At 66.9% G+C, this 13,597-nt stretch overlaps 1 protein-coding gene across 8 annotated transcripts; it reads left to right on the forward strand.

Annotated features, from left to right (window-relative positions):
- On the forward strand, nt 1-13,597 carry SLC4A1 (solute carrier family 4 member 1 (Diego blood group)). 8 transcript variants are annotated; one of them, XM_038163134.1, is made up of 22 exons: nt 39-114; nt 2,657-2,747; nt 2,855-2,951; nt 3,767-3,836; nt 3,954-4,051; nt 5,181-5,254; nt 5,438-5,615; nt 5,695-5,830; nt 6,054-6,195; nt 6,605-6,674; nt 7,266-7,450; nt 7,761-7,971; nt 8,071-8,274; nt 8,480-8,628; nt 9,102-9,296; nt 9,735-9,902; nt 10,045-10,134; nt 10,245-10,411; nt 10,521-10,774; nt 10,860-11,029; nt 11,213-11,386; nt 12,103-12,183. In XM_038163134.1, exons 2-22 carry the CDS (start codon nt 2,730-2,732, stop codon nt 12,181-12,183), a joined length of 2,931 nt encoding a protein of 976 aa, XP_038019062.1. In that variant the 5' UTR covers nt 39-114; nt 2,657-2,729. The 8 variants fall into 8 exon arrangements, with proteins under 8 accessions (XP_038019061.1, XP_038019065.1, XP_038019060.1 ...); XM_038163132.1 differs by having other exon boundaries at nt 31-114; nt 7,761-8,274; nt 12,103-13,597; XM_038163131.1 differs by lacking the exon at nt 39-114 and adding an exon at nt 1,354-1,495 and having other exon boundaries at nt 7,761-8,274.

Raw genomic sequence — 13,597 nt, forward strand, 5'->3', positions numbered from 1 at the left:
GGGTGAGCCCGAGGGGTGCAAGATTAGGGAGGTGAGCGTGACTCAGGCGTCGGCGTCTCACACCCCGGGCAGCCGCAGAGGGAGCGCGGCAGGGGCGGCGGAGGCACCCCAGGGGTAGGTGCGGGGTCACCTCGGGGTGTCCCTGGGACTGCCGGGGGGATCACGGGGATGGCGGGGCTGGGGGGGTGTCAGGGGGGGTGTTGGGGTGGGAGGTGCCGTGGGATGGGGCATTTGGGCTCCAAAGGAGCCACCTGAGGGGTCCCAGCCCTGCGCAGTGCACGGCCTGGGATGTGCGGGCTCCGCGCTGAGCCGCGCTGGGCACCTGCTGGATGAGAGAGCCCAGCCAGGCACGGGGGGCGTGGGATGTATGGAGTCCATAGGGAGCCACCGGCTTGTCCCCACGGCGGGAAGGAGCCGTCCCAGGTTGCGTGGATGGTTTGGGATGCGCTGACTCCAGACGGAGCCGAGCGAGGAGGCAGGAGGGATCCCGGCCGAGCCTCACGGGTGGCCTGGGGTGTGCGGGCTCCTCGGAGCCGTGGTGGCCGCAGGAAGGATCCCGCTGACCGTGCGGGGATGGCCTGGGGTGTGAGGGCTCCGTGCTGAGCCGTGCGGGGAATTTGGTGCAGGAGGTGCGAGCCCAGTGCTGAGCCTGGCAGGGGATGTAGGGACCCCACGGGGTTGTACCCACTGAGGGGGGACCCCACGGGGTTGTACCCACTGAGGGGGGACCCCACGGGGTTGTGCCCACTGAGGAGGGACCCCCTGGCGTTGTACCCACTGAGGGGGACCCCACGGGGTTGTGCCCACTGAGGAGGGACCCCCTGGCGTTGTACCCACTGAGGGGGACCCCACGGGGTTGTACCCACTGAGGAGGGACCCCGCCGTGCCCTGGCTGCGGGGGATGTGCGGACCCCTCGGGGGCCGCGCTGGCGGTGCGGTGTGGGGGCTGTGGGCTCCGTCCCGCCCGCACCATGTGGGACAGGAGCCCCGCAGCGCCCGGGGGTTCGCGGGGCGGGCCGAGCTCCGTCCTGCCGTGCCCGGGGCTGCAGCGCGGGTCCCGGTGACCTCGCTGCCCGGTGCCGCAGCACCCCGCGGGTCCCGGCCCCGCACCCCGGCCCGGGGCGCTGTGGGGCAGAGCGGGGGGCAGCGGGTGGAGCGGGGCAGGGGCCGACGCCCGGTGTCGGGCGTTATCAGCGGGGCGCAGCCCGGCGCACCGGGCTGATGCAAGAGCCGCCGGCGGGCTGGGGGGGCCGGGGGGGCCCGGGACAGGCCGGGCTGGGGGGCCGGGGGCCGCCGGTCCCGGGGCCAGGCGGGGCAGGAAGGAGACGGCCGAGTCAGAGGCTCGCCGTCCATCCCGTGGCCCCGCCGCGGCTCCCGCGCCCCGCCGGGGATCCCGCGTGGCCCCAGCGGGGATCCCGTGGCCCCCGCGGGGTGTCCGGGACCCCACCCCGGCTCCCGCCGCCCCCGGCCGGGAGCGAGCTCCTGCATCACCCTGGTGAGATCGGGGGGGGCCGGTTCCCCCCAAAGCCGCCCATGCCCTGACCTTGCCCCGGAGCCCCCGAGTGGGGTCCCTGGGCCGGGGTGGCGGGGGACAGCCGGAGCCCCTCGGCACCCCAGGCTCGGGGGGTCCCCAGGGGGCGGCTGGAACTGCGGCTTTGGGGGTCCCGGCCCATGGCCCCCTCCTCAGGGACTCGGGGCTGGGGCGGGCGGGGGTCAGCGGTCAGGAGGTTCCAGGAGGGGGGTCCGGACCCCCCCGGGTCCCTCCGGGGCTGCCCCGAACGGGGGGCGGGGGGGGGCGGAGTGCGGGCAGGGCGCCCCCTGGCGGTTGTCCCGCGGCGCAGCCCTGGGGCAGCTGCGGGGGGGCCGGGGGGGGGCAGGGGAGGACAGGGGACACAGGGGACACAGGGATCACAGGGGTCACAGGGGTCACAGGGGGTGCGGGCACCGGGTGCTGCAGACGATCTGGGCGCTGATGGAAGGGCGGCAGCAGGGGCCATCCCACCTATGCGCCTTGGGGGCTTTTGGGGTGCTCACCCCGTGCGGGTTTGGGGTGTCCCGTGAGTCCAGCTGTGCCTCAGTTTCCCCCATTTTCCCCCTCCGCTCTGCCAGGGGCTGGGGCTGTGTGCAGGACCCCAGCCCGTGTGTGTGGGACTACATGGGACCCTCATACAGGTGCAAGGGGCTGCAGGGGGCTGCAAGGGGTTGTGTAGCACCCCAGACATGTGCGTGGGTCTGTACAGGACCCCCCCCACACACACGAGAGGGTCGTGTGGGGCCGCAGTCCCTGAGTGCGGGTCCGTAGGGGACCCGACCCCCGGCTGCAGGGGCTGAGCACGGGGCACGGCGTGCGTGGGCACGGGTGGCTCAGGGCAGCATGCCACGTCCCCGGTGGGAAGCTGCCGGGGCTCTGCCATGTCCTGACGTTCGTTCCCATCCCGTTTGGCGACAGGGCAGGGCATGACCTCCCTGGGGACCCCCAAGTGCAGGACCTCCCAGCCCGTGGGGAGCGGGTTAGGCAGGCAGGGGCTGCGGGAACGGCCACGGCGTCCAGCCCCTGTCCCAGCCCTGGGGACAAACGCCAGTCCCGGGGGCACCGAGCGCTGCCCTGCTCTCTGCTAACTTGTTCTCTCTCGTTTCCCCCGTGCCCGCCCCGCAGAGCGCCGGGTTATGGTGGCACCGGGCTGAGCGCCGGGACGCGCCGAGGCGGCAGCGGGGCCGAGCCCGGAGCCATGGAGGGGCCTGGCCAGGTAGGGACACCCGGCCCCCGCCCCGGCTCCGCCGCTGCGCCCCGGCACGGCCCCGGCGAGGCCTTGGGGGGTCCCGACCCTGCTGACGCCCTTCTCTCTGTCCACAGGAGGCCTACGAGGAGGGGATGAGGAGGAGCCTGGACCCCGAAGGCTACGAGGACCCCGGCCTAAAGAGCTCCCACCTGTCACTGGGCGAGATGAGCAGTGAGTGGCTCCTGGGGAGCTGGGGGCACCACAGGGGTGGCATTGCATGGGCACCGGTGTCACAGGGGTGCCAGCGCTGCACGGGTGTGGCAGAGCACGGGTACCGGCGTGTCACCCGGTGTGGCAGAGGTGACAGCGTTGCATGTGTGACAATGGCATCACACGGGTGACGGCTTTGCAGGGGTGATGGCACCACAGGGGCACTGGCACCAGCTGGGCGCCAGCGTTGCAGGGCCACCGGTGGCTCGAGGTCACGCGTTGTGCAGGCAGGGACACCAGCATGGCTCGGGGGCGTTGCACGGGCACCAGCAGTGCATGGACGCAGGTGTTTCATGGCTGCCAGCTTCTCGTGGGCGCGCACGGCACATCGGCACCGCGTTGCATGGGTGCCAGCATGGCGCAGGCACGCTGCAGGGGTTGCACAGATGAGTTGCACGAGCACAGACGCCTTGCATGGGTGCGTTTCCCGGGTGCCAGCGTGGCAGTGGCGGCGGGGCTCGCCCGGAGCGAGGGGCCAGGCAGGGACACCCACCCTCAGGGTGGCATCACCCAACAGCAGCGACTCCCTCTGCCCCGGAGCTGTGAGGTGCCACCTCCAGCTGCGGGTGCCTGCGGTGGGGCTGAGCTTGGGGACACCCGAGGTCCCTGAGCCCCCCGGGAGGGAGGTGAGGGGAGTTTGGGGGTCTGCGTGCCACGCAGCATCCCCTTACCCCAGGCTCGGTCGTTTCGGAGCTGCCACCCTGAGGAGGTGTTTGGGCTCGGGTCCCCCGCTGGGGTGACACGGGTGGGGTAACGCTGCCCCCTGTTCTGCGCAGGGGCCGGCGCTGGCATCGGGTCCCCCCTGCAGGCGTGGAGGGCCAGGGCCGAGGAGATGAATCCCCTGCGGTGAGTCCCCAGGTCGGGGCGGGGGCTCTGCCTGCCCGGCTGGCATCCCCGGGGGAGGCTGGCGGCACCCGCGGTGCCCGGCGCTGAACCCCCGTGCCCGCGGTGTGTGTTTTGCAGCCAGTATCTGCCCGGCCGCCGGGGATTTTATGACCTGGACGGGAAGAGGCGCTCGGCCGGGGCCCCCCCGGGACACCCCAGCCGTGGCGAAGGGCAGCGTGAGTGACCGCGGGGGCCCCGGGGGACAAAGCCCAGCCCCGGCGTCCCCCCCACCTCAAGCCCTCGGTGGCGCTGCCCGCCCCGCTTCTGCCACCCCCGCGTCCCACCCTCCGCGGGGGGACGGTCACCCGGGCGTCAGGGCACGCCGCGGGGTGACCGCTGCCACTTGCCCGTAATCGCCCACTGATTGAGGATAAATAAAGTCTTTGTTTGGGGTGAGGACAAGAACCACTTGGGGCTGAACGCCGGCTGGCGCCGGGCGGCTCGGTGGCGGTGGCGGCGGGCAGGGACGAGGACACGCTCGTGCCCACGTGCCACGGCCAGCACCGGGGACACGGTGACAGGGGACGCGCCCCATCCCTGCTCCCATGGGCGCAGCATCCTTCCCCCGGCAGAGCGGGACGCGGCTCTCGCAGCATCCCCCCCGCCGGGTGACCCGGCTGGGGACGGCCAGGGGACCGCGGTGGTCCCCGCCGAGGGTGGAGGGGGACGGGGTGAGCCCGTCCCCACGGTGGGGTGACAGCGGGCGGGCGGGAGCCGTGCTGGTGTTTACTGTCAGCAAAGGAAGTGCTGCGGGATTTACGGTGCGCGCAGGGCGGCCGCGGGGAGCGCTCCCCATTTTATAGGGACGGAGCGGCGGGGACATGGGGAGCGCAGGGGGGGCCGCAGGTAGGCAGGGGACGGGGACAGGGACACCGCGGGGGTCAGGCTGGCCGGGGATGGGCTGTCCCCGTGTCCCCATTCCGGTGGTGGCCCTTGGTGCGGGGCTGCGCCGGTGGCAGGGCAGTGGCCACGAGCCCCGTCCTCACCCTGGCTCTGGTGGTGTCCCCAGACTGTCACCCAGGGGCCGGGTGGGGATGTGACGGGACCGAGGTGGGCACCGGCAGGGCGAGAGATGGTGGAGTGGCACATCCAGCAAATTCCAGCTGGGTCTGGGGTGGGACAACACGGGGAGCACATCCACGAGCGCCCAACAGGGCTGGGGTGGGGATGATGGAGAAGGGGACACGTCCAGGTGACCCCAAAGAGGGCTGGGATGGGTGTGATGATAGGAGGCACCACAAGCAGACCCCGGAGGGTCCGGGCTTGGGCAGGGACTGGCTAACGCCTTGGTGGCTCCACTTGCAGCTGTGTCAGTGACCGATGTGGACCTGGAGGCAGCAGGGAGCAGGAGGCTCCTGTCCCAGCAGGACGCCCATGAGGTGGGTGCTGCCCCAAGGACCCCCATTGCCTCCCCATTCTGGGGGTGGGGGGACTGTGGCGACCCTGGGACTGACCTCACAGCTCAGCCCTGGGGATACCAGGGCACTGAGGGGGAATGCTGAGTGTCCTGGGGGTCCCCAGCGTGGCCGGGGACAGGCTGACCCCTCCATCTCTGGCTGCAGGGATACGTGGAGCTGCACGAGCTGGTCCTGGACAATGCCAAGGACTTGTGCTGGATGGAGGCCGGCCACTGGCTCAAGCTGGAGGAGGACTTCCAGGAATCGGGGGACTGGAGCCAGCCCCATCTCTCCTTCCTGACCTACCACAGCCTCCTGGAGATCCGCCGGGCTTTGAACAAAGGTGGGGACGGCTCCAGGGACCACCAGGAGGGTGGCGAGGACCCTGCGCCGGCTGGATGGTGACAGTGCTGTCCCCACAGGTGCCATTCTCCTCAACGTGGAGGCCAACTCGCTGCCGGCCATCGTCCACATCCTCCTCGACCAGCTGATCTACGAGGGGCAGATGAAGCCGCAGGACCGGGACGACGTCATGAGGACGCTGCTGCTGCGCCACAGGTACGGCCGGGGCTGGGGGTCCCGGGGGGGTCCCGGGGGGGTCCCGGGGGGGTCCCGGGGTCTGGGACCCTCCCCAGTGCGTGCAGCTGGAGCCTGGCTCGGGGTGGGAAAGCTTTGCCCCTCAGCCCGCTTTGGGGGTTCCCGTGCACTCACGGGGGGTTCAGGCTGTCTGGGGGAGGAGTTGGTGGCACCGGGGTGTCTGACACGGCCCCGGTGTCCCCAGCCACCCCAGCGAGGACGAGTCGGTGTGGACGATGCCGCCGGCGCTGGTGCAGCGCTCGGGCACCGGCCGGGCCGACGTGGAGCGGCCACTTCTGCGGGAGCAGCGGCCCATGGAGATGAGCAGGATGGCAGGGAAGGAGCAGGTGAGCGGGGACAGGGGGCACGGGGGGCGCTGGGGACATTGGGGCGCAGGGCTGGCAGTGGGAGATGCACACTGAGCACACACACACACCTTGGCACACGCGGGTGCACACACACACGCACCTGCAGAGGGGGACACAGGGAACAGCGGGGACACTGTGGGGACTCAGGGACACAGGGAATAGTGGGGGACATGCAGGAGATGGAGAGGGACATGCAGGGAACAGAAGGAGCGACACAGGACAGAGTGGGACGCGCTGGGGATGGAGAGGGAGATGCAGGGGAACACGCAGCGGGTGGTGGGTGACACACAGGGGCAGGGCGGGGGAACATGCAGGATACACAGGGGACCACAGGGGACAGCCACCAAGGCTGGCTGGCTGATCCCTGCCCTCCATCTGCCTGCAACAGAGTGGGGTTCCCAGACCCCAACTCCTGGAGACGATCCCAGAGGGGGCTGAGGCCACCCTGGTCCTTGTGGGTGAGTGGTCAGCGGGATGGGGGTGCTGGGTGCTGGGCTGGGCGCTGGGTGCTGGGCTGGGTGCTGGGTGCTGGGCTGGGGGTGCAGGCTCAGGGGCAGATGCAGGGTCGGGGTGCAGGGGGAGCTTTGCCATGTGCCCCTCGCTGCGCTCGCTTACATGCTGCTTTTCTTGTGCCTTTTTTGCCTCTCCCCGTCCTCAGCTCTCGCCGCCTGCTGCTGCTCAGTGCTGCTCTCTGGGCCCCTCTCCCCATGTCCCTTGTCCCCATGTCCTCCTGCCTCTATGTGCCCTGTGTCCCCATGTCCCAATGTCCCCGTACTCCCATGCCCACCCATCCATGTGTCCGTGTGTCCGTGTGCCTGTGCCCCATGTCCCTGTACTTGCATGCCCACTTACCCCTTTGTCCCAGTGACCTTTGTGCCCCTCTCCCATTCTCTTTGTCCCCATGCCTCCGTGCCACCTCATTTCCATTCCTGATGTCCCCACATTTTGCTGTCCCTATGTCTCTGTGCTCCCATGTCCCCATGTCCCCGTCCCCTGTGTCCCTGTGCATGTTCCCCCATGATCCCTGTCCCGTCCCATCCTCCCCCCAGGCTGTGCAGCCTTCCTGGAGCAGCCAATGCTGGCCTTTGTGCGCCTGAAGGACGCGGTGACACTGGAGGGTGTCCTCGACGTGTCCATCCCCGTCCGCTTCCTCGTCGTGGTGCTGGGGCCCGACACCCCCCAGATCAGCTACCACGAGATCGGCCGTGCCATCGCCACCATGATGTCCGAGAGGGTACGGGCCACCCGCCAGTGCCACCACCCCCCTGAGCACCCTGGGCTCCCCATCCCTGGGGTGCCACCCCCCCCGTCAGTGCCACCACCCTGGGCTCCCCATCCCTGGGGTGCAGCTTGTCCCCCTGTGCCATGTCCCCCTCTGATCCCCATGTCCCCGTGCCTCTGTGGTCTCATGCCCATGTCCCCAAGACTCCGTGTCCTCACCTCCTTGTGTCCCCTCATCCCCAAGCCCGTGTCCCCACGTCCCTCCTCACCCCGTGTCCCCGCGGGGACGCCGGCGCTGGCTCAGTCCCCGCGCCGCCCCGCAGGTGTTCCGCCGGGACGCGTACCTGGCCGAGGGGCGGCAGGAGCTGGTGCGGGGCGTCGAGGATTTCCTGGATGCCAGCATCGTCCTGCCGCCCACCGAGGCCCCCAACGAGCAGCTGCTCCGCGCCCTGGTCCCGCTGCAGCAGGAGCTGCTCCGACGGCGCTACCAACCCCTGGAGAGACTGCACATCGGGGACTTCCTGAAAGACCTGGGTACGGCGGGGAGCCCCCCGCAATCCCCCGTCCCTGTGGCTGGCGGGACCCCCCCCTTTGGACACGGGGTCCCCTCACGGCCACCTGATGTGTCCCCAGGGCCGGACGAGGCGGCCGCGGAGGACGACGACCCCCTGCGCAGGACGGGGCGGCCTTTCGGGGGGCTGGTGCGGGACATCCGCCGGCGGTACCCCAAATACCTCAGTGACATCAAGGACGCGCTCAACCCGCAGTGCCTGGCCGCCGTCATCTTCATCTACTTCGCGGCGCTGTCGCCCGCCATCACCTTCGGGGGCTTGCTGGGTAATGGGGGGGACAGGCTGGGGACGCTCCTGGGGACGGGGATGTCCCGCCAGCTGGGCGTGGGGCTGGGGGTGTCTCTGCCTTCTCCGCCATCCCACGGGGATGCTCCAGGGGGGCTCTTCCCCCCAGTCCCGGTGCTGAGAGGTGTGAGGGGGGCACAGCGCTGTCCCCCCAGCCCGGCACCCACCGGCTCTGCTCCCGTCAGGCGAGAAGACCAAGGGGATGATGGGGGTGTCGGAGCTGCTCATCTCCACCTGCGTGCAGTGCGTGCTCTTCAGCCTCCTCAGCGCCCAGCCCCTCCTCGTCGTCGGCTTCTCGGGACCCCTCCTCGTCTTTGAGGAAGCCTTTTACTCGGTGGGTGCCCCCTGCGCCCCTGGGTGCCCCCCAGCTGCCCCCCAGCTGTCCCCACAGCAGGGCTGGGGTGTCCCCACCAGCCCTGGGACAGGGACAGGGACAAGGTGCAGCTGCGTGGGGGATGGCACGGGGGGGATGGCACATGGAGGGTGTTCGGGGGTGATGCCACCCGTGTGATGACCCAGGGGTGAGACCACACAGGTAGAGCCACCCAGGTGGTGGCCCTGGGGTGATGTGAGGCGCGTGACGCCACGTGGGGGTGATGCCAAACAGCTGACCCTGCGTGGGTGACACCCTAGGAGGGTTCCCAGGCGGGTGCTGCTGGGTGGGTGACCCCACGGGGGTCCTGCCACGCCGAGGTACCCCCACCCCATCCCAGGAAGACGACGCGGAGCCACCGTGGGTCCAGCACAGCTGGGTGCCCACGCCAGGGGCTCCAGGGGACTGACGGGCTGTGCCCTCTGGCTCCCCAGTTCTGCAGCAGCAATGGCTTGGAATACATCGTGGGACGGGTCTGGATCGGCTTCTGGCTGATCCTGCTGGTGCTGGTGGTGGTGGCCTGCGAGGGCAGCTTCCTGGTGCGCTACCTGTCCCGCTACACCCAGGAGATCTTCTCCTTCCTCATCTCCCTCATCTTCATCTTTGAGACTTTCTCCAAGCTGGTCACGGTGAGGGACACGGGGGTCCCACGGTGCGGGTGGGGGGCTGCAGATTGCTGTTATCACCCAGGTTTCCGTAGAAACAGTGGGATGCAGGTGAGGGACGGAGTCTCCTGGTGCTGCCTTCCCTTTTCCAGGTGTTTCCCAGCTCATGAGGCCCTTCCAGTGCTGACTATTCTGTGATTCTGTGATCCGTGCTTCTCTCTGCAGAGGGATTTTGGGCCACACTTGTCCGTCCCCACTGTACCGCCCAGCCCTTGCTCTGTCCCCGCTTCCAAAACCCTAAAAACACCCTCTGCTCAATCTGTGCTGAGCTCTCAGCCTCACCCAGCCCCTGCTTCCCGTCCTGAACCCACCGGGAAGTGCCACAGGGCTCCCACCACGGCAGGGGGGTGCAGGGCATCCCCATCCCCAACTCCCCCTCACTCTCTCCTCTTCCCTCCCCAGATTTTCAAGCATCACCCGCTGCAGAGGAACTACAGGGTGGGGGCTGAATTCGAGCCCGGGGTGCCGGAGCCCAACACGGCGCTGCTGTCCCTCGTCCTCATGGCCGGCACCTTCTTCCTGGCCTTCTTCCTCCGCGTGTTCAAGAACAGCTCCTTCCTGCCCGGCAAGGTGAGGGTCCCCCTGCGCCCAGGGGCAAACTGGGGTTCAGGGGCTGAGGCCGGGCACGGCCAGTGCACGTTCCTGCAGAGGAGGGGGCGGCGGGACCCCCGGGCTGGGGGGGCCTCGCAGGTTTCTCACGCTCTCCCCCCAGGTCCGGCGCTTGATCGGGGACTTCGGGGTGCCCATTTCCATCTTCATCATGTCACTGGCCGACTTCTTCATCAACGACACCTACACCCAGGTCTGGGAGGGCAGGGCTGGGGGGGGACGGGTGTCCCCTCATGGGGACACGGGAGCGGGTGCTCGTCCCTGTGTCCCACCCCTCACTCCCCCACCTCTGCTCCCATCCAGAAACTCAGCGTCCCCAAAGGGCTGCAGGTCACCAACTCGACTGCCCGGGGCTGGTTCATCCACCCCATGGGAGAAAATAACACGTTCCCCATCTGGATGATGTTCGCCTCCGTGATTCCTGCCCTTCTGGTCTTCATCCTCATCTTCCTCGAGACACAGATCACCACGTGAGGACGAAGCTACGGGCAGGGGAGGGCTGTGGGGTGCCTGGTGGGTTGGGGATAGAGGGGACCTCCCCTGGCACTGCGTCACCAACCGGTCCCTGTGTCCCCACAGCCTCATCGTCAGCAAGCCCGAGAGGAAACTGGTGAAGGGCACCGGCTTCCACCTGGACCTGCTGCTGATCGTGGCCATGGGGGGGCTGGCAGCCCTTTTTGGGATGCCCTGGCTCAGTGCCACCACCGTCCGCACCATCACCCACGCCAACGCCCTCACCGTCATGAGCAAGACCTCTGCTCCGGGCGAGAAATCCCAGATCCTGGAGGTCAAGGAGCAGCGCATCAGTGGCCTCCTGGTGGCTGTGCTCATTGGTGAGCTGGGGAGGGGTCCCAAGATGGGCAGGGAGGGTCGGGGGTCCCCAGGGACTCTCCCCAACCTCCCCTTTCTTCCCCGCAGGCGTCTCCATCCTGATGGAGCCCATCCTGAAGTACATTCCCCTGGCCGTGCTCTTTGGCATCTTCCTCTACATGGGGGTCACCTCCCTCTTTGGCATCCAGCTCTTTGACCGCATCCTGCTCCTGCTGAAGCCCCCCAAGTACCACCCTGATGAGCCCTACGTCACCCGGGTGAGTGACCCCCACGGGTGGCTGTGGGTTTGGGGGTCTCCTGGGCTGCTCGGGGCTCCCCAGAGAGCCTCCTCCTTCAGCGCTGGGTTCCTTGGGGCCCTGCACCGCTCCCCCAGCAGCCAGCACCCCAGGAAAGGTGGGGACGCTGTCCCTGTCCTCAACCCTCGGCTCCTTGTCCCACAGGTGAAGACTTGGAGGATGCACCTCTTCACCTTCACCCAGATCATCTTCCTCGTGGTGCTGTGGGTGGTGAAGTCCACCCCGGCCTCGCTGGCTCTGCCCTTTGTCCTCATCCTCACCGTGCCTCTGCGGCGCTTCCTGCTGCCCAGGATCTTCCGGGACATCGAGCTCAAATGCGTACGTAGCCCTGGCACTCCCAGCCCTGGCCCCAGCCCCACCTCTCTCCCTGTTCCTGCTCCCGTCCTCATCTCCATTTCTGTGCCAGCCTCATCCCTGTCCCCGTTCTCCTCCCTCTGTCCCCATCGTCCCTCTGTCCCCATCCCCATCTCTGTCACCATCCGCATCCCTCATTGCCACCCGTATCCCCACCCTCACCCCGTCCCTGCCCCACAGCTGTCCCCGTCCCCATCCCAGCCCCTCCCTCCATCTCCATCTCCATCCCTGTCCTCCTCAGTGTCCCTGTCCTCAATCCTGTCCCCGTGCCTGTCCCCATCCCCATCCCATTGCCCAGTCTCATCCCAGCCCCTCCCTCCATCTCCATCTCCATCTCCATCTCCATCTCCATCTCCATCTCCATCTCCATCTCCATCTCCATCTCCATCTCCATCTCCATCTCCATCTCCATCTCCATCTCCATCTCCATCCCTGTCCTCCTCAGTGTCCCTGTCCTCAATCCTGTCCCCGTGCCTGTCCCCATCCCCATCCCATTCCCCAGCCTCATCCCAGCCCCTGTTCCCACACCAGCCCCATCAGTGTCCCTGTCCTGTCCTGTCCCCATGCCTGTCCCCATCCCCATCCCACTCCCCAGCTTCACCCCAGCCCCTGTTCCCACACCAGCCCCACCAGTGTCCCTGTCCTCAGTCCTGTCCCCGTGCCTGTCCCCCTCTCTGCAGCTGGACGCAGATGACGCCGTGGTGACCTTTGACGAGGCAGAGGGGACAGATGTGTACAACGAGGTGCAGATGCCCAGTTAAGGGCCGGCCCCCGGCCCCCCGACGCCCCCCCAGCCCCGCTTCCATCTCCACTGCTGCCATCCTGAGGCCACCGGGCTGCCAAGAAGGACTGGGGACACCGTCCCCACCTGCCCGCCCTCGGGAATGGAGCCTTTTGTGTTTTTTCCCTTTATTTCGTCTGTTTTAACAATATTTTGGATGGTGTGATCTCACCCCCACTTTGCTGCCTGCTGGGGAAGGGGCTGCCTGGGCTGGCCGGGCCCCACGAGCCACCCTCCACCCCGTGGCAAGGCGGGATGTGTCACTGTCCTGTCCCCAAGGCCACCACCAGCGTGGGGAGGAGACGGAGGAAGACCCCAGAGCCTGCAGGGAGGAGGAGGAGGAAGGTAGGGACAGGGATGGGGTCCTCCCACCGTGCTCCCTCTCCCCGGGGAGCCCCCCCAGCCCAGCCCCTCTCCCCAGATGAACTTTGAACAAGCTGGGACAGAGCCTTCCCCCTGTGGAGCCCTTTGCTGCACTCCCAGCACGTCCCAGAGCCAGGATGTAAATAGTGCAGCAAGGGGGGGTGTTATACATTTACAACGAAAACAATCCCGCTCAAAACACACAGAAAAATACTTAAAGTTATGCTGATGCTTCTGCAGGTAGAATTCACTTAGAGCCAAGCAAAAATTGAAAAAAAAAAAAAAAAAAAAAAAAAAAAAAGGCTGAAAAAGTGCCTCAAAAATAGAAAAAAAAAAGAAGATAAAAAAAAAAAAAAGTAGCTGCAAGGAGTGATCTGTATATTTGATGCTACTGGGGGGGTTTGTAATTTATTTTTCAGGCTGGTTGTGCCCCCACCGCAGTGGGGCCCCGTGCGTGTGTGTATATACTAGAGAATGATAGCAAAACCTAGAATTTTCTAGAAAAGATGATTTTAAAGAATCCTGGTCAGGGCCTAAACTCTATGGACCAGTCTGGCAGTGTCGTTTAACTGATAAGTTAGTCTTAATTAGTTAATTAGTCCTCTTTATTTTTATAGCGTTTCAGGTAAATCCAGGTAGTTTTTCCTTGATTTTTCCCTTGCTTGCTCACCGTGTCTTGCCCCATTTCCCTTGGGATTGCTCCCAGTCCAGCCAAGCATCCCCCGATCCTGCCAGGGCTGGTTCTGCCCTGGGCAGCCCCAAGGGTTGGATGTGATCAGGGTAAAGAGCACCAGATCAGGCTCCAAATTTGCTCCTTTTTGCATAAATCAGAGCAGGGGACCCCGAAATCAGCGTGGGAGGGGGGTGGGAAGGGGCAGCCACACCGGGGGCTGCGCTGCCTCATGTTTGGGTTGGTTTCGTTTTATTAATTACGTGTCTGAAATAAAAATGTTTTGATCTTTGGGGGTTTCTCCTTCCCTTGCCCACACCTCTGTATCAGGCTTTAATAAACAAATTAATAAAATCAGAAA

This window comes from Motacilla alba, chromosome 27 (assembly GCF_015832195.1).
Source record: "Motacilla alba alba isolate MOTALB_02 chromosome 27, Motacilla_alba_V1.0_pri, whole genome shotgun sequence".
NCBI lineage: Eukaryota > Metazoa > Chordata > Aves > Passeriformes > Motacillidae > Motacilla > Motacilla alba.

Excerpts from the sequence above, each read along its gene's own strand:
- SLC4A1 (XM_038163132.1), top strand. Across the intron at positions 5,255-5,437 it reads CCCAGCAGGACGCCCATGAG|GGATACGTGGAGCTGCACGA; the intron begins GTGGGTGCTGCC and ends CTCTGGCTGCAG. Across the intron at positions 9,297-9,734 it reads CTTTCTCCAAGCTGGTCACG|ATTTTCAAGCATCACCCGCT; the intron begins GTGAGGGACACG and ends TTCCCTCCCCAG.